Source organism: Aulostomus chinensis, chromosome 15 (assembly GCF_037954235.1).
Source record: "Aulostomus chinensis isolate RoL2024-O1b breed Wild chromosome 15, RoL_Achi_v1.0, whole genome shotgun sequence".
Lineage (NCBI taxonomy): Eukaryota > Metazoa > Chordata > Actinopteri > Syngnathiformes > Aulostomidae > Aulostomus > Aulostomus chinensis.
Window position 1 is genome coordinate 19309030 of NC_141334.1, and position 25479 is coordinate 19334508.

The 25479-nt window shown below is 41.4% G+C and overlaps 1 protein-coding gene across 4 annotated transcripts in view; it reads left to right on the forward strand.

Moving 5' to 3' along the window:
* The window catches only part of specc1 (sperm antigen with calponin homology and coiled-coil domains 1), a 67158-nt gene that overhangs the window by 12391 nt on the left and 29288 nt on the right, over positions 1 to 25479 (forward strand). For 3 of the 4 annotated variants that reach the window (XM_086179217.1, XM_086179215.1, XM_086179216.1), the window contains exons 2-4: positions 996 to 1180; positions 2255 to 2390; positions 22435 to 23993. In XM_086179217.1, the coding sequence (XP_086035343.1) occupies positions 1019 to 1180; positions 2255 to 2390; positions 22435 to 23993 (1857 nt within the window). In that variant the 5' untranslated portion in view covers positions 996 to 1018. Of the gene's footprint in view, positions 1 to 995; positions 1181 to 2254; positions 2391 to 10267; positions 10727 to 22434; positions 23994 to 25479 lie in introns of those variants that run through there. The other variant, XM_086179218.1, reaches the window with a different exon arrangement.

The following is a 25479-nucleotide window of genomic DNA, read 5'->3' on the forward strand; positions in this document are numbered from 1 at the left end:
AGCTCTTTACCACCTCGTATTCTCCTTCGGTTAAGTGCACTCCTACTTCCTTCCATTTTCCCCAGCTACTCTCTCCCCAGCTGAGTACGTTTCCTTCTTAGCATTAAACGCTAACCGTTTCACAGACGTCTGTTTGACTACATCCTGTTGGAGTTGGAAAACCAGAGACATTATTGTGCTGTTTTTTAAACCATATTCTTTACAGAGGAGTGACAGTTGTAGTGACTTCAGCTGGCTGCATACCTACATCGACAGTTGAGAACACAGCAGTGCTTCTTCGCGAGTGCCACCGTTTTGAAGGAATCAGATTAGAGATTGTGTTCTCCCTCCTCCCTCCAGCAGGAAGTAGTTCAATGGAGTTCCTCTCAGCTGCCCTCAGAGGAACTCTTGCCTTGTGTGTGTTTTCCAGGCATGAATTCTGCATATTGTCTGTGCAGGTGTTGTTTATTTCTCTTACTCAACATGAAGACATAATTCAGTAATACCATTTTTGCTAATGAAATATCAGAATTACTTTTGCGTTTTGTTACTTTCCTTGGAAGATTCAGAAATACACTGTTTGCTCTCTGCTTTGGTCAAATTAAATCATTTATTTTTGTTTTAAAGAATAACCGTGATGATTAATTATATGGTCGATTGGACTGTGTAGTCAACAAAGAGAGGCTAAAGATAAAGGTTGTATTATGTGTGATTTTTAAGAGGCAAAGGTATTTTTCACTATGCCACTGTTCTCAGATACTTGTGTGTTCCTCACTATGAATTACTGCTTCAGCAATGCTTACTGGTTTACTTTAGAACATAGACAGTATGACATAGCTGTGTAAGAGTACCCTTCAACAAGACACTATTGATCGAAACAGTCTGCAGGAGGACTGTGCTACTCTTTAAACACACGAGCATATTGATGTTATTTTTTTTTTTAATCTTGAGAATATCTATTCAGAAATGTGTTACTCAATAGTTTTGCTTCTACTGTGTCTCTGGACATCTTTCAGGTGTACTTAACTGACACGCAGCCATGATGAAATCGGGCGCCACCAAGGTGGGGCTGCCCAAACCAGGGCTCCAGGAACGGGTCAAGCAGGCTTCCTTGGCTCCTTCTTCCTCATCCAACCCCTCCACAGCCATGAAGACCTCTAGATCTTCCAATATGCTGGCTTCAGATCAGCGTCCCAGTCGGGTGCGTCACAACCACACTGCAACTCAGATTTAATGCAACGCATTACATATTACTTACGGATGTCCAGATCACATTTTTTTGGTCCCGATCTGATCCCAATTTTTTAATGATGAATAATTGCCGATCCCGATTTTTTTACTGATCCAATCTTTTTTCTTTCCTTGAATAAACTGAATCCTTTGGATTCAGACTTTTCTCTTGGTGCATTGCAAAATAAATTGGATTGTTTGCTTCAATGATCAGTCCATGCTTTTCTTTTCCTCACCATTTTGGTTATTTTACAAACTGAAGAACATAGAAGATCCCGTATGTGAGTCTGAACTTTTTTGTAAAGTTGCGGTATTGCTGTGCTTGTTATGAAGTGCCTAGACGGTAGCTCGTAGCGTGGCTCCAAGAATTCCAAAAGCCGACGAAAGCTGGTGTTCTCTACCACGGAAATGGGCTGGTCATCTAAAGCAATAAATTCTGTGAGCCTTTGGGTAATCATCCTGGCCTTCTCTCCACCGTGAGGAAACTTGTCTTTTCTTAAACTAGCGAGCAGCGTCTGCTGCTACAGACCAGCTTTTGATTCGGTTGCAACGCTGTATTTCTTATATTCTGCTTCTTGTTTCTTGAGATGCCAAATTAAACTAGTTTTGTTATAGGAAACTCTGTTGCTGCCACCACGTGAAACCATTAGCTTGCAGACTTTGCATTTTGCTGCGGGTCTGCATTTGTCTTCCAACTCGTAGAATCGCCACACGGCTGACATAGTTGTTTTGTTTACAAATGTGGAGACGTTCGGCCGGCAGAAACCTTTGACCTCAATACGTCATGTCCATTTGGAGCATGGCAGTGATTACTAGTAGAGGGCAGAAATGCCCCTCTTATTTATATACTGCGGGCTATGATGTTATTGATATTTTTCAAGATCGGATCGGGGATTTTGAACGCAGATCGGTGGATCACCGATCTAATAAAATATGCTAAATCGGCATGCTTATCCGATCATTTGGATCGGATCGGGACATCCCTAATATTATTGTAAGATTATTGGGCCTACATTGTTGATACTGACATCAGATATGTTTCCAGCTGAAAAGAGCAAACAGTGATGATGCCTTGACAAAGCCTGTAGCTGGAGCTGCTGCTTCAGGCTCCCGGATGAAGAAGACGGTGACCACCGGCGCCATCTCAGATCTTGCTGAGGCTCGCCCTCGCACCCTGTCTGGTAGGAGACTCCTGTCTTATCTTGAGATAACGAACTTTAGAAATTTCATTCGATGTCATGAAGTACGTATGATGCTGAGAAGAGATGCAGTCTTGACAAATAATATAGCTGTATTCTGTGTTCATGAGCAGAGTCGTGCAACTACTGGCTTGTAACCACTAGAGAGCGACAATGTATCAGGAATACTGCCTTCGTAACGCTCAGAAATGCCGGAGATGCTTCACTTCACTTTTCCCCCCCTTGTGCCTCCAGTTGTTTGGCATTAGTGGAGTGCAGGTGGCAGAGCTGGTTCTCATGATCACTGGCCCAAAACTGAAAAACTAGACACATTCATGGTCTGTTCTTCAGATATATGCCCAGGTGTGTGAGTAGCAGACTCTGTTATGGATGACAAACAAGGAAAAATGATCAGTACTAGGTAAGAAAATAAGTACTAGGAAAGAAAAATAAAGGCAGTGATATCACTGGCAGAGCTTTTACTTTTTTTTGGCTTTAGTGTGATGTGTGTTTGCAAGATTAGTGTGTTTTCAGGAGGTGTTATGGACTTTTTTTGTAGCTAAAAACACTTTACTGTGACCTGAACTTCATTAGTCACAAACTAATGTACAAGACCACTAAGAAAAAACCTTAAAGCTCTGAATGACCTGAATGACCGTCGTGTTAAATACATGTTATCCCAGGGGATGTATCCCAAATATTTGATGAAAAGTTGTTGTCATTTTATGCAATTATAGCAGTAAGCGTGATTTGAATATATATTTTTTTTATAATTGATTAATTAACTTGAGTTATTTGTGCAAACACATCACTGAATTGAAACTTGTTTTTTTTAATGAATTCTTTTGGCATAAATGCCTTTATTTACCAGTTGACAGACAGGAAACAAGGGACAGAGAGGGGGGTGTGACATGCAGCATAGGATCTCTGGCTGGGATTTGAACCAGGGCCGGATGCGTATGTGACATACGCTCTAACCACTCGACCACCTGACCGAGAATTTACTATGCAGCTTGCTTGCACTCTGCACAATTCTATACATCATTTCAAAATATGTCCAGTTCAATTTGTATCCACAGATGAGAAGCCACTCTAATACTACTATTAAAAGTGCACTAAGCCTTGCTGCATGGCTTCAGCACGATTTATTTTTTGTCTCAAATCGTAGGCATCTCCACGTGCATTGGGGAACAAGCAGAGTCGATTGAGTAGCATAGTAGCAAGCTGCTAGATAGCTGGACAGCGTCTAACAACTCTTTGTTACACTTTGGGAAATGGCAAGGCACGACCAAAGAAAAGACACTCAGATGAATATTTGGCGATGAGAAGAGGGATTGAGAAGGAATGAATGAAGACCTGCATTTACATTGGGGAATCGTTTCAGAGGTTGTAAGAACTCCGCTGACAGAAGGGCTTCCTATCTCATGCACAGTTGGCTAAGTTCTTACTTGACAGGTAGGTAAATGTGAAGATTAGTTGTTGTGTATGCATGCACTGCTCACTTTAGCCCTCATGCCAATAAAAAGTCATTAATTTCCAAATCTATCTCGTGAGCTATATACATCAGCTGTAACTCATAACCTACTATCGTATAGATTAATGTATTGATAAGACTTGGAATATAAATTTACTCACCGAACAGTTGGAGTTTGCTCACTCAACTTAGTGATGTTAGAGCAGCACAGGTCCACTTTCCATGTCGATCCGCGTTCACGACATTTATAGAATACGGGGGGAGGGGCGAGCTTGCTCGGTTTTTGTTTGGTACTTACAATTAACGTCAACGGAAGTGACGTCAGGCAATGACGCTTAGTGCACCTTTGGACTCAGACCTGAATTTTAAGAGACACATAAAAACTATCACTAAATCAGCCTATTATCATCTCAAAAACATTGCAGGAATTAAATGATTTCTCTCTCAACAAGGCATGGAAAATCTTGTCCATGCATTTATTCTTAGTAGGCTAGATTATTGTAATGGTGTCTTTACAGGTCTCAGTAAAAAATCAATCAAGCATCTGCAGCTCATCCAAAATGCTGCTGCCAGAGTCCTGACCAACAGTAAGAAAATGGACCACATTACACCTGTCCTTAAATCACTGCACTGGCTCCCTGTGTGTCAAAGGATTGAGTTCAAAATCCTGTTACTGGTCTATAAGTCGCTGAATGGGCTTGGGCCTAAATACATGTCAGAGCTGCTGGCTGGGTATGAAGCATCCAGACCCCTCAGGTCATCAGGGACAGGTCTACTCAGTGTCCCCAGGGTCAGAACCAAGCAGGGAGAAGCTGCTTTCAGCTTCTGTGGTCCACACCTGTGGAACAAACTCCCTGAACCTCTGAGGTGTGCACAAACTGTCAGCTCATTTAAATCAGGGCTGAAAACACTGCTGTTTACTGCAGCCTTCTTATAGTGTATTGATTTGGTATTGATCTGGGTGATTTGGTATTGATGGATTGATTTAATATTGATTTGTCTGCTGTCGAATTGATTTTAAACTGTTTTATTGATTTTATATGACTTTTGAATATTTTAATTCACTTATTTGATCTTAAACTGTTTTTAACTTTCAATTCTCTCTTCACCTCTGTAAAGCACTATGAATTGCCTAGTGTATGAATGGTGCTATACAAATAAATTTGCCTTGCCTTGCCTTTAACTGACAATACACGACTGCATATGCTGACTCCTTTGCCCAAAAACTAATCAGATTTTTTTTTTTTTTTATACATAAAATTTGTTTAAGAGGATCTTTTGATTTCAGTATCGGTATATGATTCACATGAAGATTGAAATGAAGCTAATGGTGATCATCTACTATAATTGCTGTGTTTATCCTAACCATTGACATAGATGCTCTTTTAATTACTGTAATTAATTTATCTCCACACTGCAGTGTTCAGCTCTTTGATGTTGCCTGTAAATGTGTGGCTGGTCAAGAATGACAGCAGCCATATTTTTAGTCATTGTGGTTCATTTAAGTCTTCTACGACTGCCTGAATCAAAAACAGAAGTGTGTTCCTTTTTTCTCGTTACTGAGAACACGGTATCCAAATCTCTGATTTTATTAAATGTGCTATGTATGCTACTGTATGAAAAGATTAACTCACCTTTTCCCGAGACGTATCTAATTATAAAGAGATGAAATAGGGTGGCTGATAATGACAAGGTAATTTTTTGCAGCAAATAATGCTCCCAGCACACAATTGTAAAGTCCTCTGCAAGGGAGCTATCTACATGTATTAGTGGTGGCTCCTCATCCATCCACACAGTGTGAGAACACTGCACCCAAGTGAAATTCTTCAAAGGTCTATTGTGCTAAAAGCAAGCATGATAGAATGCTACATGAGAGAAACTCTGAAGGAGCTGAGGCTCTAGCTTCTTAAAAGACAGTTAGATCAGGATTGACTTTCACTTTGTTGGGCTGTAACTATCCAACTTTTGCTTTGCTTTGCCTTGCTTCTTTCCCACTCAAGGACATGAGCAGGTTCCTACTTTGTGTTATACTGCATGACAAATTCATTACTCCTCACATACATGCGCTGGCCTAGTTTTGCTACCCAATTTCTGGTAGCCAACCCATGTTGAGGGAGAGAACTTGTTAAATAATTCTCTGTCATAAAGAAAATCGTCTTGTGAGTGTAAGCATCTGCTGTTTTAGCTTTCAGGCTGACTTGAATCTGGTTTATAAGCTAACCTGAGCGCTTGCTTTTCTTTGTCGTTGCCATTACAGCAGCAACAGCAGCAGAAATCTTTGTGTTTAGGCTTACAACTGAAGAAATCACATGGAGAATTATTCCCTTTCTGGCAGTCAACAAAAAACGCAAAAATTGTTGTTACATCATTAGATTGTGGAGAAGTACCAAATCTAGTGGGCTGTGCTAACAGGTCTACGCTGTTCTTACCTGTAACTGTGGGACACCTGTAACAAGAGCAGGTGCTTTTGCTTAACAGTGTATTCCAATCACGCCTACTGTGCTGTTATATACCTGTATTAGGCCTCTCGATCAGTGCACAACGAGACACATGAAGACAGACACAGAATATGTCTAACAGGTATGAAAATTAGTATGTGGAAAATCAAATCAGACATGTGAAAGAAAAGCACTGGTCAGTCATGCGTGCAGGCAGTGCCAATCATCATTTAACCTGCTTCACTCTATTCTAAGTCCTTGAGCCCAACCTCAAAGTTGTCTGAGATATACAAACAAGAGGAAATGTCAGGATTTGAATATAGATTGGGGTGGTGATCCATGGTATCATGAATTTTGTCATGTGAGGATGTGATAATCTGAAATGTCTTGGGTTTTTGGTATTCACTGATGTGGAAAGGAAGAAAAAGATTAAGGGAGGTATCATAAATTCAGAATTGGCAGGATGACATTTTGAGACAGGATCACTCACTGGAATAATGATGTGTAACAGATGTGACTGTCCCTCAGGTATGTGGCACAACTGCAAAACTATCATCATACCTGTTGGGCAGTTTTCTCAGAGGCAGTCAGACTGTTTTTTAATGACTGGAGGCGTAACAGAATTCTAGAAATACTTTTTGCTTTTAAGTTGGAGTATGTTGTAAAAACACATGCAGCATGTTAATTCTTGCTTTCTGTATTTCCGTTTACGACACACTAGTGTGATACACATAGGAACAGCATTGCAGCGTATGCGGTCAAATTAATATTGATACCACAGTCAGACTATTGTTTTGTCAGTGAGCTGTAGTGGTCTCCTCCCTGATTGCCCAAATTAGGTAGAAAATGACTTTTTTATCCTCCTCAGTTCTCATTTTCATTGCCAATTAGATATCAGCTTTGAGCTTTTCACTGTAAGATTTCAGATTTCACTGTCATTACTGCTCACTAAAAAAATCAAACCAGTATTGATAAGAAACAGGCACAGTGACTACTACACCTTTCTTACATCCTAATCACAGTGGCTTTGATGGCTGTAATGCATCAAAAGTTCTTTCCAGCACAACAAGTGAACTCTAACAAGAATATTGGCTCAAATGGTCAGCTGCTGACAGTATGACCCTGCCCTCACCAGTCCTCACAGCATGCTCTACTAATGAGTCAAAACTGTTATTTTTGCTAATGCAGCCTTGCCTCTATCTTGGCACTTTACCAACTCTACCGTGCTGACAGACAGTGCATTAAAACCAAGTCTTATCCTGTTGACTAATTTAAAACCCTGCATCAATTATTTAGTAAAGCTTTCACTAAAGGAGGAGTCCCTGTGGAGTTTGCAAGGACAAGAGACAGAGAGAGAAGAAGCTGGCCTGCTCTATAAATACCAAGTCTGGTGGAGGTGATTGCAGGACATAACCACACAAATGGCTACGTCATTGACCTTTTCTTTTACTCAGTGGGTTCTTTCACAGTGATTTTCGAGTTGAGCTGAATGTCCCTAAATTTGATTTGTCATTGTTAGATCAACTTCTCACAGTTCAATTATAGATCGCACAACTCCAGCCCATCTACCTCTATTCATATTTTCCCTTGTATGAACTGGTTATTTGAAGTAGTGTAGTTAAATAGTTAAGGCCTATATTTGTGTGATATTGAGTGATATTCACAAAAAAAGCCTTTCACACAAGATTGACAAGAGAGCATTTGAATCAGTCAAAGTTTGTAGATCAGCATACTATATTATCTGCTAGGGAGGATTTTGAAATCTTCTTCCAGACAGGTTCTCTCATGCTATTGCATTTCAACCCTACGACTTGGGTTGTGCTTAACATTCGCAGTGGGGAAAAAAATTGAAAACTGCAAGATGCCAAGATGTTGAACTACTTGTGGCATTTCTCCTGTGTGTGTTCCAATTCCAATAGATCAAGTTAAAGACAGTTGTGGAGAAAAGCGTATTTCGTGTCTTTTGAGATTAATTTCTCAACTTCCATAATGCACACAGAGAGGAGAGAAGGGTCTCTATCTGCTTGACTAGTCACGTCATGCCAAAAATTTGGCATGTTCCTTAATCTCTGGACTCCGCTTTATGAAAGGGTTGCTGTCATGAGTGATAAAGTTTCAGTTTCCTCTGAGATTGCTGTCAATGTGTGAGGTTTGCTCGCAAGAACACCAGCTGGGATTGCATATTCCCAATTCATCAGCTCACAGCATATCCCCTAAAAGCACCGATTTACCCTGAATTAGAAAAGCAAAATGGATGTAGAATGCAAATGACACGTACCTTGCAGTGATAATCAGAGAAACAAATGTGTGCCAGTAATATTGTGAACCCACTTTTCGGACACCAGACTCAGCTGCAATGTTGACCCCACAGGACCCCCTCTGTCTGTGTGTGTCAGTGTTTGTGAGGCAGCAGGGGGGAAGTTGTATGGTCGTAAAGCGCCTCTTATCCATCAGATGAATTCATCAGACACGTCTTGGCCCACTGGGATGCCTCAACCTGCATAAGCACTCAACCATGACAGACACACAGTGACAAAATCAGTCAAATACATGCAGTACATTCTGACTTACGCGTGCAGATAAAGAATCCTTTTATGTCTCCCATATTTCTAATGTATTCAGTATACTCTATAATATACTCCTTTTTAGTATAATCCATGCAGTGGCAAGTGGGAATAGTTTAGCTCATAGCATTTAAAGGGTTTACAAAATAAAAGCTGTGCTCACCCTGTGGCCTCAATTCAGACACAAACACACCTGGCCTCTCTTAGCTTTGTTGACCAGCATTTTGGCTGCAACTGGCTTTCTCTCTTGTGAAGCCTATGACCCTTCAAAATGGAAGGCAGAGGGGAACAGTCCTGCCAGATCTTAAAAGAAGCTTGTTGGGCGCGCTGAGATGGACGTCCTGCGGTGAAGAGAACATTCTTAGCAGGATTAGAGGCATGTTTGTTTACTAATGTGGATGTGCTGCTCCAAGTGGAGTAGAGCAGAGAATATTAAACAGGCATTTATGGAACATTCATAGGATCTGCAGAAAGACCTTGACGCAGCCATGTATTGTAGGAGAGGGGTTGGAATAGTCAACCTGGTGTGGGCAGAATAATACAGCAAAAAGATTTTCTGGCTGGGACAGCTATTTAAAAAAAAAAAATTTAACCAGAATACAACTGCAACTCCAAGTGTTCATTGCTTTATTATTCTGTTTCTTCAATTTAATTTTCCTAGTTCATCTCAGCAGTGTGTGCAGGAAATAATCTGGTAGTTCTGAGCTTACATAAGATGCCCATTGCTAAAAATATCAGCACTTATCGATGCCAAGTATGGATTTAAGAAATATATAATGCCGTTATAGAGGAATTTTAATTTCTGATAAATTGTCCCTCATACATATTTAGGCCTTTGGTCAACTGAGGGTTCTTTTCAGGACATCATAGTACAGCATACTTTGTACCATAATGAACACATGCATTATATTAACATAACTTTACACAGGCAGTAAACACTATGTGATGTCACTGTGTCTCTGCAAAGTGAGCTTTGATGATATTGTGGCATCTCTTCTGAGGAGTGAACATCATTAGTTATTTCAGAGCAGTGTTGATGAAATGACAACATGGTTATTCCTGTGGTAAACATGTTTTTTGGCTCACAGATTAATGTAAATCTCTTTTAAATCAGTTAGTAATAGCAATCAGCCCACAATGTAGACTTATAACACTTATATTTTATAGAAAGCATTTAAAATATTTAGCACATGTTTATCGTGATCGAGTACAGTACTACTGTCCCAGTTAGCAGGGTGGCTCATCCCACCATTGTTCCACTGGTATTAGTAGAGAGTAAGCTGGCTGGCAGGAGTGGGAGGAGGTGTGTCAGAGAGTGTGTGTATGTGTGTGTGCTTGTGTGGCCAGGGAAGCCACTCCTCCTCTGAGCTGACTCCAGTCATCATAGCAATAATGAAGTGCACACGACGCCGCCTGCCTGCTAGTGCAATATACTGTCACCCTCCTGGAGGACATGCACACTCTTGCATGCATTCACACACTCACAGCCATTCACGGACCGGACACACAGCCTCCCTCCTCAAGACACACGCAGACACACACACACACACACACACACACACACACACATATTCATACACACATACTCACTCACAAAGTCCTGGGAAGGAGTGGAGAAAAGAAGACCAGTTGGAAGAAAAGAATAAGAAGAATTTTATGTCCATGGTTTCCCTTCACTGTGACTGATTGTGGCGATTGTGGGTGCTGAAAAAATACCCTGATACCCACCCACCCACACACACATTCAGCTCTCCCCCCGCAGCCACAGATTCTTGGATTAGTCTACCCCGGTGTGGAGTGTGGGAGTTGCGGAGCGGACCAACATGGGGAACCAAGCAGGGAGACAAGAGGAAACGGAGACAGGTCTGCTTCTGTTGTATCGTGCTCTGCCACACCTTTCTCTATTGAGGCTAAAAGGCTAAATACAATTGCTGTGAGCCAACGAGCTAATGCTTTATCACGTCTGAGTGGATTTCAGACAGACAAGTCCTGACTAATGAGTAGTGAGGAGGAGGAGGAAGATGCGCTCCAACAGAGCTCTGACTGATGAGTACTGATTAATATGTCCTGGAGCTGTGGAGGCTTTCATGTGTTAGTTTTTCAGCTCTGTTCTTGTGCCATTAACTCTGTGAGGATGTCCATACTTTGTGTGTGTGTGTGTGTGTGTGTGTGTGTGTGTGTGTGTGTGATTGTGTGTGTTTTGGCACCTGTGTGTACTGTAGACATTGGGAGTTGAGCAGGGGAAATGTGCTGTGTAAGATTTGCCCGACAGTAAGCATAAGGGAACCTGCCAGATGAGATGGTGTCATCTGTCTCATCCTTCCACTGCCCTGAGCTCTGAGCGCTTCCACGAGATTTCCATTTCAAAGTGGCTCTGAGCTGCTCTCAGCTGCAGCTTCACCCTCAGCAACAAAAAACCAATGCTTCCATGTCTTTGAATTCTTTTCCTTAACAAAGCATTTACATTTTAATTATGTGTTTTGCCATATGTGAACTTTGTCATATTTCTGTGCTCTTATGTGATAAAATGTGCATCCAAACAAAAACAGACTGAATAGACCAGAACCAAGTGGTTTGCTAGGGAAACAACAGGCGTGGACACACACAGCAGTTAGTGGAGGGTTGTTTGTTTTTTTTTATCAGTGGTGGGTGTGAAGCTGTATCACTTTATAGCAGTGGCATGTGTTGGTTGAAAATAGAGCTCTGTAAGCTCAGATTGGAAGGCAATAGCAGCAAGCTGCCGCATGCTTGAAACGATCAGCTTCTCCTGTCTTCTCTGTGTGAACACTCTTAAAGTTAGTGCACAATTAATACATTATAAACAAAACAGGATTGCTGGGACTCAAAAGTCATCTATGCACTCCGTAATGATTGTTGCTTCGAAGTTTTGTTGTATTTGTGGATAAATATGATTTGGTAGAGAATAAAGATAAGTGGCTCTCACAGCTGACATGGTGGTACTAAAAAATATAAAAAAGATACATAACATCATCACAATCGTTCTGACTGCTTAATCAATCATTTACTCCCATCTATGAGAAATATTTAAACCCATACAGTACTCCATGTTCTCTATCCTGCCTTCCACATGAACTTCCATTATGAAATGAAGCACTCAACTTCATTTTTCATTGAATGACACGTTCTTATGAAAGCTCTCTCCATTTTTCTCAAATGAGCTTCTGCAGTAAATTGATCATTGAGTAGAATTGATTTTTCATTGTACCTGTTCATGAAGCTTAGGATTTTCATCTAAGTTATTCCTGTTTATAACAAGATATTAATAACCACACAGATTTTTTTTAACCTATTATTTGAGGCAGCTGTCAATTACTGACTCTGCTTTGATGAACATCAGCATCGAGATGGACAGGAGCAGTGATGCTTGCTCTCCACAGTCACTTCTGTTCTGCTCAGATAGAGTAAGCAAGCTGAGGCTTGTCAGAGTCTGGGGTTGGGAAGTAGAATAACAGTTCTCTGTAATTTGGGGCAGAAACGTGGGAACAGGGGGAACTCGTTCCCATTTGATTGATATTGTTATCTCTCAAGTAGAAGGCTAAGGAATAAGCTGTCTGCTGCTGCGATAAGAGGGTCATTATCAAGCCAAACACCGCTGATGGCTACTACACTGAGCCTTCCTGTCTCCCCACTAGCCTACCAGGGTAGCAACCAAGACCAGAGCCTGTGGTCAGCATGCTGTCAGCTGTTGATAAATTGACAGTAAAATATAGTCTAATAACAGTAATTCTATTTCAGGGCACCAATTCATTCAATTGGTCCCATTTGGGCTCAGGATAAAAGCAAACTAAAAACATGTTTTTGCAGTGAGGTATAATAGATTGTCTGCTGGTCAAAAATGGGAAATTTCACACACTTGTGGTTTCTGCTTCGAAATGACTGGGATGCTTGAAGGGAGCTGTAATATTTTAAAAAGCTGAAAGAATCTTGGAAAAGAGTGGTGTTTTGAAAACAGGAGGAGCTGGCTATCAGTAATTTTAGTGAGTTGTCACTGGAATAACACAAAATCTCTCTGTTCATACTCAGGTTTTCAGCAATACAACAGTATGAAGCTACTTTGAGTGCTGGGGTTGTTCTCACATTAATGCCTGGGATTAATCTGGAAATGTTTACAAATTAATTTTACAATTAATTTTCTAAAATTATTCCACAGTATTATAATTATATATTTGTTTATATGTTGTTCACCCTTTCTGAGATTATTTTGTTTAAATGAAATGCTATTATTTTCTATAATTGATATTCCATACAGAAGAAAACAAGCAGTAGCGCTGCTGCGATGCTTATTTGCATCTGTAAGCTTTTGTCATTCTAAAGTTCATGGACTTGTGTGAGATTATAATTTTACTACTAGTTGTTTGCTGCCTTGATAATTGCTCCTCAAGTGGTTACTAGGCAGTGGTGCTTTGGATAGGAAAAATAAATTGTTATATCATGCTTGGCTAAGATGAAGTTGTTGCATGGCTTCTGTTGGGTACACTCCTGTGGAGGGGCATTATCACATTTGGTTTGGTCTCCTCCCAGACTCACAGCGGCATTTGTCTCGCTCGTTCTCTTTTCTTCTTTTTAACATTTTTTAGCCGCCCTCTTGCAGACAAATTTATCACTTTGAAAATACGATCACCCCTGAGTTGTTCCATTCCACTTGTATGAGTCTAGCTGAGTCACGCCAATTACAAAACTTCTCATTCTATATTATGCTGTTATGCCTGATGAAACACGTATTCATTTCACACCCATCAGAGCAAACCTTAAACTACAGTAAGAAGAACAAAGTAGAAGAATATGGAAGGGTTTAGATTATCGTGCCATCTCCTCACTGTATCTTAGCGAAATGACAGAGCAGGAAATCAATATGAGGAAGCAAATTTATCCAACTTCTGATGGTTGGGACACTGAGGAAGTTGCCTCAGTCATACTTTCCATTTCAGTTAGAGGTTGGCACAGTCAACACAATGGTCATTTTACAGTGCCTTGTATTTGCTGAGGGAGAGGTGTGTGTAGTTAAATGTCCTGTTTGTGTAACTGGAGACTATAGCCTGGACATCAAACTTGGAACATGAAAGCCTTTGTGTTTGAGCTCAAAAAAAAAAAAAAAAGAATTTGTGGTAGGGTAACTAACAGCGCCTGTATGAAATTGACACCCTACAAACACTTGCGTTGGATCTGACATGTTAACCACAAAGCCTGTGATTGTGTGCTCAATGTATACCAAGTCAAACATACCCTGATGTGGTTTGCATATCTGTTAGCAGCTGGCTGTGGTCAGTCCTCACAATAGTAACCCTGCCCTTTGTGGATCATGGTTCTACTGGCTGCTGTCTTTAGAACACCAGGCAACAAACATATCATACCACTGTCACCCTCTGAGAGCTGGGAATTCTCAGTGTCAACATGCTAATGATCCAGACAGTGAAAGTGCCTAAGTTGAATTGTGAAATCATCACTTGAAATTTCTTTACCAGTAAATCAGCCATTAGCAGATTTTTGTCCCTATTCAGATGATCTGTAGCACAAGATGTAGATTCATTGGGGCATGGCCAATCCATTGAAAGTGGATCAAAGATGTGTAAGTTGAGTGCAAGGGTTGCCGTTGGTCTCTATATTAAAGCCTCTGTTTTTTAAATGGAGAAAAGATGTTACATATTTAAAATCAAAAATATGTGTACAGGTGAGCTTATCAGTATCAGAGCTGTGCCTCTCAGTTGGTGAGACAAATATGGCAATTAAAGTTAAATGCTACAAGTATTTTCCTAGAAACCCTTACTGGTCATCCTAAAAACCTGCATTTAAAATTTCGTCTTATTCCCTCAGTGATTCTTGGGTTAAATGTTTCCCTTTGGAGTATAAGAAACGTCTCCTCCCAGTTGGCAATCCCTTAGACAATGCCATTGGGTATCTCTAACTGGCTTCATCAGGATTTTAAGCTGAGTGGAACAGTGAGGATGCTGTGTTTAAAGTCTTAGCATGCAGGCCAGTTAATATAATTCAATCAAAATGATTAAAGGAGCCAGGGAACCCAGGCCAAGTGGACCTCTGTGGCTTGCCAGCTGTCTTGCTGCACTTTCACTTTGTGCTCAGTAAAATGGGACTTCAAATGCATATTGTCTGGTTTTAATAGCTGACAGTTGGCCTGGTAAGTAGAAGTAACTGTTGAACACACAATGCCACCTGCTGACTGTGTCACTGCAGTGACTCCTCAATTTCTTCAGGTGTTTTCCTACATGTCTGCTTGCCCAAGACCCTTTTGGGTAGTTTTGAGCCACATTTGTATTGGCCTAGGAAATTATCTAATTTCCATTCAGTTTACTTATACCATGTTATTTCTTAGTAAAATCCCATTTAATTTACAGCAATCTGTCTTTTAGTGTTTTTTTAATTACCTGTCTTTTTACAACTAAAATATTGTCCCTCTGCTTCAAAGATTTATTGTTGTCCTCTGATTTAACTATTGAGCAAATTTACTCATATCTTCTTCCACATCTTGCCCATCAGTCACCGAAAGTGTGTTCTCTATTTCCTCACTCTGTAGTTGTTATCATTATTATTATAATTATTAGTATTAGTATTATTTTGGATAATGTTTTCATGGATTACAGTTGCACATTATTTGGCTGTGATGTAGTTTACCACCCTGGCTAATCTCTGCTCAGTCACTGTGGCAGTTACGGAGACTCAATTCTGTCTATCTTTGATTCCAGTCAGAGGAAAGGAATGCTTGTGAGTCCCAGCATCTGACCGATTGGCGCCTGTTGACCTATTTCATGGCCTGTCTGTTGGACAACAGGAAGGCCAGAAACACAGACTGTGTTCTTTGTCTCCTCTCAACTTCCACCTGACTGAAAAACTGCTCACCATATTTCCTGGAACAAAGCAGGAAGGCAAAGGAGTGGCAGGGAGAGCTTTCCATCGAGGGCTTTTCTGGTGATGGTGACATAGCTAGTGCGTCATTTTAGGTGCCAACTCACTGACACTTGACCACTTGCAGTCATTAATTTATCATGACTCCTCACCCATGACCCTTGTGTTCTGTAAATGCAGGCTCGGGGCTCATGCTGCACTCTGTCACCTCTTGGCTGGCAGGCAGGCAGGCTGGCTGGCTGCAGTTACCGGGATGGTGTTGGATTGTGTCCAGCCACACAGCTCTTGCTGTGATTTGAAAGATTATCTTCATTTGAAAGAAAGAAAGAAGCCAGCACAGTGCATTTGTTTAATCAGGGGGCTGACTTCCCATGGAATGAATGAATAACTGTGGTTTGCTGTAGGTCACACTGTCTAGTTAATTTGGATCTGTTAATTAAAGCAACAATAATGTAATATGCTCTTTGATTTCAGAAAATCATAAAGACCAACACCAATCCTCCTTTTTAGCTATTTTAAAGCATTCTCAGTGGTCTCTAAATTGTGATTGATGGTTTTAGCCAAAATCACAAAACCTGTGCCATTTTCCAGCACTCTTGCTTCAGCAGAGCACCAGTAGCTCATTAGCAATTCACCTCTGAGTTGTGGGCGGAGGCAGCACTGCTCAGTGCCCTCCCTCGTGTGCGACACAGGGGGTACTCCACACGCAAGTCTGGAGATACGTTGTGTTCACTGGAGAGATCAAACCTGCCATGTGGAGTTCGGGATGGTTACATACATGTTTATCCGCCAACGTCCTCTCTAATCCTCAGAGTCTGAGCGGGTGGAACTGGGCGGAGTGGGGCAAGGAGCTTGTGGCCCTGCCCAGTGGCTTTGTGACATGTGAAAGGCAATCTGCCTGAGCCAGCCTTTTAGGGTCTGCCATTGATTCACAGCGATTTGAATGCAGAAATACTCAGAGATGAAATTTTTAACTTAACTTAACATAACTTTCTCAAGATATGTCCTCTAGCATTAGAACAATGCCACATGAACATGTGAAAAACATGAAAATGTGATTTTCATCAGAGTGGGTCTTTAACTTCTGAAATTAAAACTTCCTTTTCTGGTTTAATCAACCTATAGTCTCCTTAAATCAGTAATTCAAGCACTGCCTTGTCTTAGGCTGTTGAGAGGAGAGGATGTGAAACTGTTCCTAAGATATAAAATAATGAATAAAAGGAGTGTTGCTCTTACTTTGCTATCAATAAGCACTAGTCTTCTTAGAGTCAGCGAGGATTTATTCACTGCAAGCTGGGGGAAGCTCCTCAGTGAGCCATTTAACTGTTCACTTCAATACGTCTCAGATTTAGTGCTTCTCAGAGCGATAGCTATAAATGGTCCTGGACCTGAGCCGGCCTACATCGAAGCAAGCACTAGATTAAGACCCAGCAAACCCTTAACCAACCCCATCTTGAATATTTTAGTTAGGCTTAACAGAAAAAAGATCGTCACTTGCACACCTACAGTACAAATTACTTCATGTTAAGAGCCCCATAAAGCGAATGCTCAAATTCTGCCTCATCATAACTAAAGTGGTTTAAGATGTCTGACTAATTTTTCATTCTGAAACAGTAGTTGCCAAAGGAATCATAGTTCAACTTCCTATGTAGGCTAAGATTACTGTTTTAGAGTAGAACTTATTTCCTGATGTTGAGCTAACTTGGAAGTAGCAGGGTCTTTTATCTGAAGCACTTCTGATTCTAGTCTTGGAATCACATCAACCCTTTGCTTTTCTTGGTTCTTTTACCTCCCTTGTTCACTGGAGAAATTGATTTGAGTATGTAGATTTTGTAGAGTCTAATCTACAATTTAAAACCCACCAAGACCTGCATTTTTGCTTCTTTTATTTTCTTTAAAGAAAAAGAATTAAGCAGGCATGCTAATCAATAGTATAGCAGTGAAATGTCTCTCTCTCTTGGGCATCTACCTGCTCGCTATCTCTCTCTCTCTCTCTCTCTCTCTCTCTCCCTCTCTCTCTTTGGTTTTCACAGACTAAGATGACAATCAACATTCTGGATATCGCTGGTGCTCTCTATGCACATTTATGTCAGTGGAGATCAAAGCAGTCAGAGCTCAGATTCAGGGATTGTCAGTAAGGTTTTGTGTCATCTGTAGAGGGATGTAATGATACGTTGAACAACGATTTGATTCGTATCACAATTCATGGTTACTGATAAGATTCAAGGATGATAACTGGTTCATAGAGAATGATACGATCCAAAACTATTCAGTCACTTGAAAATGATTCAGTAAGATTTTAGCAAAACATTCTACCAGTGTGACGATGAAATAAATACCTGCATACTGGACTGTGCAGGCGAAGTTTCCTAGATTCCTGTTGTTTCTTGTATGGGTATTAGGCTTAAATTAATGATCGGATATAAACAAACACAAAGTAAACAACAATTAATGGCAAATGCATTCACATTTTATTTGGATAAAGTGCAGCCAACACTTCAGGTTGAATTAACTGGAGGTTAACCTTTTCTGCTCTTATTTTCAATATTCAATACATTTTCAATAAAAATACATTAAGTGCAACCAACATTTCAACAGTAGGTTTACCTGCCGCTTCTGCTTTTGTTTTTAAACATAAAATAGTACAATAATTTATATCAAATTTATAGTGCAACCAACATCTCCTCAGGTTGATTTAACAGTAGGTTTACCTGCTACTTTTGCTTTTACATATCCTACAAACAGCAAGCGACTTCTTTAGAACAGCTCCGTGATGGCAAAAGCCAGTGTTTCCACTTACCAGACCGCACTTGTGACTTGATAATTTCTCGCTCTCCGGCTTCTCCTCTCTCATCATTCATGCTACATTTTGTTGTTCTGAAATTCGTGCTGCTGCTGGTGTGTGGTGATGACATCACCGACAGGCAGCCCGAATTGAGAAACGTTTTAATGTCTTTATCAGTAAAAGTACTAAAAAAAACATATACAAATTCTGCCATGCTTAAATCTTGTGTTTTTTCCTAGTAACGATACAAATGATTGATTACATTTTAAAATGATTTCAGATTGATATATGTCGTCCAGTAGGCTAATTTGCCAAGTACAGATCGATGTAGTTGGATGATAGGAATATAAATCGTTACATTGATTTAGTCGATGAATCGTTATACCCCTAACGTGTAGTAATTATATCACATTAATAATGGATGGTTTTGATATTCTGTGATGTCACACAATCCATGGCCACACCAAAAAAAAAAGGCATCCCAGGAACAGAATTTCAAGATTTAAGAACTTTATTTGTCACATGTGAATGTACACAGCACACTCGCAGCAAAATGGCGACAAGCACCCCTGAACAAACTGTGTCTGTGGTAATAAAGAGAAAAACAATAGGGTTTTGAGGGGAAAGGGTCTGCAATCTAGTTCGTAACCCAATCTGGTCCAGTAGTCTTCAACCACAACCAGCCTTAAAAGTAGCATGTCGGAAAACCTTAAACTGTTTTGTAAGTGTGTTTGTTTGATGAAAATTAATTTTGGTATTTGGATTAGCTGGAAAAGACAGAAACATCAGTGGTTTCAAAATAAAGACATGGCATCCTCTGCTATGGTGAATAGATTGGATTCAATCTAACACTAATCCTGTTCTGTTGTGAGTCATTTTTGTCCACACAATGTAGCATTCTGTCACTCCTGGCATTTAGACGGGTGTCATTTCTGTGTGCTCATCAGGCATCTGTGGTGATGTCATGGTTAAAGAGGTGGGCAAAAGGATGAGTGAGTTCATGTGCTCCATCTGGATTTTATTCACGAAGAGCAAAAGGAAAACAAAATATGAAGGGACAGCAAATTGAAGACCGTCCCACAGTCCCATTCCTGGCATACTCATGAGAATGCAGTGATCTTAAACATATCGCTGTCCTCTCCCTTTCCGCCAAAACCATATTGTTTCTCTCTTTATTGCCTCTTGCAATGAGAATATGGCAAGTGGCTACAAGCATAAGCTGCTGTATTTCTTTCTTTTCCTGCTCCTATTGCCTGATGCGCCATGCAGTACATTATAAATACTGTGTTTTACACAATACACAGATGTAATGGTACCATCTGCCGTGAAACAGTAGGAGTGAATGCTGTCCTCGTTCTGTCAATCGTGGGTTCATCCTCTGTGAAGTGCAGTGAAAATATTTTAACCTCATGGTGGATCTTTGAGAAGTGCATGCTTCCCCAGTAGCAAACACTGAGGATTCAGTGAGATCAGATCACTTAAAATCACATTCAGAGGGAGTCTGGGCTGCGTGTGGCTAGGCTCTGTAGGAGTGTGAACACAAATGTGACCTTGGCCACACTGAAGGACAACCATGTCATCCGTGGTCCTCTGTGTAAACGGAGGTATTTATGCATTTGGCATCATATAATATTACACAACTGTTTTTACACATATGAGATCCCACAGTGCAGAGACCCTCTTGGGTCAACAGAGGGGAAAAAAAAGGAACTCTGCTTACAAATTACCATACACACATTCTATAAATTGTGGTCTCTGATTCATAAACCATTTCCAAGCATTTGTTATTGAGGGGTCGCTGGTGTGAGAAGCTGCTCAGTGATCATATTGTTTGTCACTGGATTTATATTAAACGTGAGAGCACTGCTTGTGTCCTTTGACAATTGGAAACAGAAGAACAGCAGCCCACTACATACTAACAAATCCATGGGCAGGCATTACGAATCAGAGAGCGTGAGTTTTGTGAACAGCATGAATATGTATACGCTTTTTTTGTTGGATAGTGGAATGTGAGACCATAAATGCTTACTTTATGTGTTCCTAATTCCAGTTTTACATGAGCTGAAGCTATATTCTTAAATGCAACGGCTGATCAAAACTAAACATCGTTTCTTGTTCACTGCAATAATGCACAGTGCTTTCTCAACCACAGCCTCACACTCTGGGAATTTAAAACGGCCAGTGTTGGCAGCTTGTGCCACAGTTTATTTACTAAAAGGATAGTCTCTGCAAAGTGCCTGTCAATGGCTGGCTACTTAAAGAACCCTCAGGGGTATAGGATTTCCATTCTCAACTAGGCTGTGTATTTGAGTGTGAGCGTGCATGTTTGCTGAAGCTGATGTGCAGGCTATCTCAGCACACAGGCTGACTGTCTAGGTTGTGCGCTGTGGGTTTGATGATGATGCATGTGCGAGACACAGCGTTGTCTTTGTCTGTGTGTTGCTTTGTGCCTGAATGTCCACGTGCAATGGAACCTTTGTCATCCTGTGAAACAAGCAAGCCCCTTGTGTCTGCATTGCTGTTTGCTGATGATCTGAAAACAAACAATAAACTGTTTTCAGACAGCTCCCAGCTCAAACTGGCTATCAGTAAATACTTCATATTTGAGAGGGGTCTGGAAAAGGCTTGTTCCCATTGCCCCCACTGATGCCTTTTGAAATGCCACTGTTAAGCACTGCTGTTGCGATGAATGAACAGCAGCAACAGGGAGTCGGTGCCAGGCAGATGTTGTCCAAGCAGAGAACAATATGTGAATAGGCCACAGTGACCAGTAAATAAAACTGCTGAATGATACAAGTGTCTGCATCACAGTGTCCATTCAATCAGTGTCATTACTATTTGTTAACAGATAAATGCATGTCTGTATCCTGATCCCATTAACCCTCAGTTTTTCCTTTCAAGCCTGCTGTCTGTAAACTTTAAAGCTCGACACATTTATCTTAGACATGGGAGCAGGTCATTAAAATGTCTGGAAGCTGGAACCCAATACATTCCAGATGCATTTTTCTTCACTAGAAGTAATATATTCTGTTAATGCTTTTATTGCCATTTTGTGACTATATAATTTAATGAGGGTATTTGAAAAAATTAGATCTATTGATATTAATGATTTTTTTTGTAATTTATCAATCTAAATTAATAGCTTGTATAGATGTACTTTTGCGATGACGAGCGTTGAAAATTATTTCACTGCAAATAGATTGTCGTAAATGTTTGGATTGATTAACTGATAAACTTTACATATCTAAATCCTATTTCACATTACAATATTTAGAAAAGAGTTCATTGTTCATGAGGCCATTGCAATAAGAAAAAAAGAATGTGCCAAATATGAACCTACAGAGCATCTACTACATGTCACAATTCTACGATCATTAACAATGGGCCCAGCAACTATTTCATCTGCTTCCAAAATTACTTTTACAAATCACTGAGCATCGTCAATACAGGGTCTTGTTTTAATATCTGGCACGCAGCCAAGGAATATTGCTGCCTTCTAGTTGATAATCACAGCTCTCCAGCTCCTTGCTAAATTTTCACATAGGGATGAATTGAGTTAATTTTTTTTTTTTTAGTGCATCATATTTTCTATAATTGATCCATCAAAATCAATCAGTTATTTTGCTTACCCTAGATTTTAATCTATTTATACATATATACATTGTTTCAAAATTCAGTCGTTTAGGGAGCCAATCTGACTCCTGAGTCAGTCTGACACAATTGGTTAAGTACTTTGACTTGAATTTGCTAAATGATGAACAGAACAAAACATTTGTTGACTTTGGACTTACAGTTATAGCAGAGACGGCTCCATCGCCGCCTTAGTGGACAGTTGATCGTAAATACTAATTGGACCACATATCGAATACTGTCTGACAATGTACTTTCTCTTTGGTGTCTGTTGCAGGTGCTCAAGCACCCAAGAAGTCTGGTATCCCAGCACCTAGAGAAAACCCCTCCACCATCTCGAGGGACCGCATTTCTCTGAGGGACCAGCTTAGGAGCTCTACCACGAAGAAGATGGTCTCTAGTGCAAGCACTTCCAGCCTTTCTACCCTGACAAAACAAACCCGGAGCTCAACCAAGTCTCGTGGAGATGCCGAGGGCCAGGAAAAGAGCTTTCTCGAGTGCCAGGTTAAAGAGCTGCTAGCTGAAGCCAAGGCTAAAGACTTGGAGATCAGCAACCTGAGGGTAGAGTTGCAACGCTGCAAGGGTAAAGCCTCCACTGCATCCCCAGCGCACTCACCCACCTTTATCTCACCCCAAGAGGCTGCTTCAGAACAAGATGAGGGTCAGGTGGCAGAGGCCCTTGTGCTGGTTGGGGAACTGAGAGAGAAGAATGGAAAGTTTCAGAGAGAGCTAGCATCCCTCAGAGAGGAGAACCAGGTGCTAAAAGAAAAGCTTCTTTGCTTAGAGACATCTCCTCATTCCAGTGCAAACACAGGCAGCCCCTCTAAGATTTTACAGAATGGCCTGCCCTCCGAATCCCTCTCCTCAGCTCCACAACAGGACAGTCATCCCTCTGCTGCCAGCCCTCTCAAAACATCAGCCTCCTCCAGCTCTGACATCACCAAGGACTCACCATCGCCGGACTCCTCAGAGTTTGAGAAGATTCCATCATGTTCAGAATCCATAAGCAGTGGTGAAGCTGCTACAGAGGGGGCAGTAACCAGTGTAGGGGGGCGGGATGTGTCAGTGCAGAGTCTAACAGAACAGATTCACAAGATGGAGGAGAGCCACCACAGCACATCTGAAGAGCTGCAGGCAACTCTGCAGGAGCTGGCTGACCAGCAGCAAGTGGTGCAGGAGCTGACGGCTGAGAATGAGCGTCTGGCAGCGGAGAAGCGCCTCCTGCAGACCTCACTTCAACAGCAGAGAGAGCGTCTGGAACTGCTGGCCCAGAAGAATGAGACACTGGCTGGCCGACTCCAGGAGCAAGCACAGGCTCAGGCACAGAGGGAGGAGGAACTCGGGAGCCAAGGGCCTAGGCTGGTCGAGCTGGAACAAAGGTATGCTGAGCTGGTTGAGAGCTCTCGCTTCGAGCGGGAGAAGCTGGTGGACATCCAGCAGCAACTGACAGGCAGCTTGCGAGTCCTGGAGGAGGAGCACCAGGAGGCCCAGGGCCAGGTGCATTGCATCAGAGAAGAGATGGACAGGCTGCAGGCTCAGCTGGAGGGGGAGGTAGAAGGCAGAGGTCAAGCAGACCAGTGTGCAGCAGAGCAGAAGGCAGCAGCCGAGTGTCTCAGACTGGAAAACAGTAGGCTGAAGGCACAGGTGGACATAGAGAGGCAAAAGGTTTGTGAGCTGAAGGCTATGCAAAGTGCCAGTGATAGCACTGAGCTGCAGAACCTGCTGAAGACAGCCCACGCTGAAAGAGACAGACTGGAGGGGGAGCTGACTGAGCTGAGGCAGGATCTGCTACAGGCCCAGGCTGAGACTGAACATGTGCAATCCACTGTGTCCAAGGTATGTGGGTGCAACATTTATATGATTCACATGTGTTGAGTTCTTGTTAACTAAGTATATACAAATATACAATAATGCATGGATTTTGAACTAATATTTCAAAGGCATTGATTACTGATATGTAGAACATATTTGTTTGGAGGCAGTACTTGGCAATAAAAGATGTCACCAAAGATTCATATGAATCGATTACAGACAGGACAACTTCTTGGTTAGACAATCTCTCTGAGGAGTGAGACATTTTCCACTTGCATGATTTCCATTGGTATGTGTGTGTGCGTGTGTGCGTGCGTGTGTAAACTAGGACTTGGATCATATGTGATTTACAGTGGTCTAAACAGTTTGTTCACTTAGTGAACTCATTAGTTGGCAGTTTTCAGGGAATCCCTAAATCAACCTCCTTCAGGTAGGTCCCCAATCTGCATTTACTATGAAGTACTTCAGTTATTTGATTATTTGTAAGATGTTACGCATACAACCTGCTTGTTCACACTTCTTAATATAAAAAAATGCCTCTACTGTTTGTCTCCAGTCTGGCAGTTGCTAATCATTAAACACTTCTTTTCATCTTGGCTCAGTAAATATTGAATCATGTGAACATGAAGACGAGTGTGTTGATACCCAGCCTGAGCCCACCGGGCTGGGCTGACCTGCAGTTTCATGAAGATACACATTGTCACAGCAGTTTGAACATGACCATCAAACAGCTGGTACTGTGCACTTTTCCTCACCACCAGAGTACATGAAATCATGTTCGCTCAAATTATTTTCATATGTTCTCAGTTCTTTGGTTTTCCCCCTTCAACACCACAAACCACAGACAGGCTGGAGTATTTTGGCTTTGAGGTGAAGTTGGTGGTTCTTGCTCCAAAGTGAAAGCCTGTCGCCATTAGTCAAGTGATGTCATCATTGTTGGACTGTGACTGTGGTGCCATCAATAGGGTGGGCCACCTGTGCATGACTCTGAGTCACACTACTGTACTCTGCCACATGGGTGTGAGGGTGAGGCCACTCCATAAACTGAGCTCATGAACGTCCTCATCAATTCAAGCCACATGGTGTCAGCTTAGCGGTGTCCTACATCATGAACTTATTTTAGCTTTATGTACTCACTGAGATGTCCCTTCCAGTGTAATTTCTCAGGACAGCAGCAATGGTAACTGTGCGCTGACTTCAGCTACAGCGCGGTTCATGAGACTGAGCAAGTACATAACACAGGGGGCAGTTAAACCTAATCTTGACTAAATCGAAGCGAAGTAAAATCTGGTCAACTGGACGTAAGTTTATCTTGAAGACGTTTCACCTCTCATCCGAGAGGCTTCTTCAGTTCTAGTGAAGAGTGTGGAAACTCCAGTTTATAAACCTATGTGGGAGTGGTCAGTGCTATTGTGGTGGAAACAACCCTCCCGAGACTCACCTGGCCTCCCCAAACGACAGTCGTTGTGCGGTGTCAGGGAGTTTCAGGGGTGGTCGTTAGGGAGTTTCA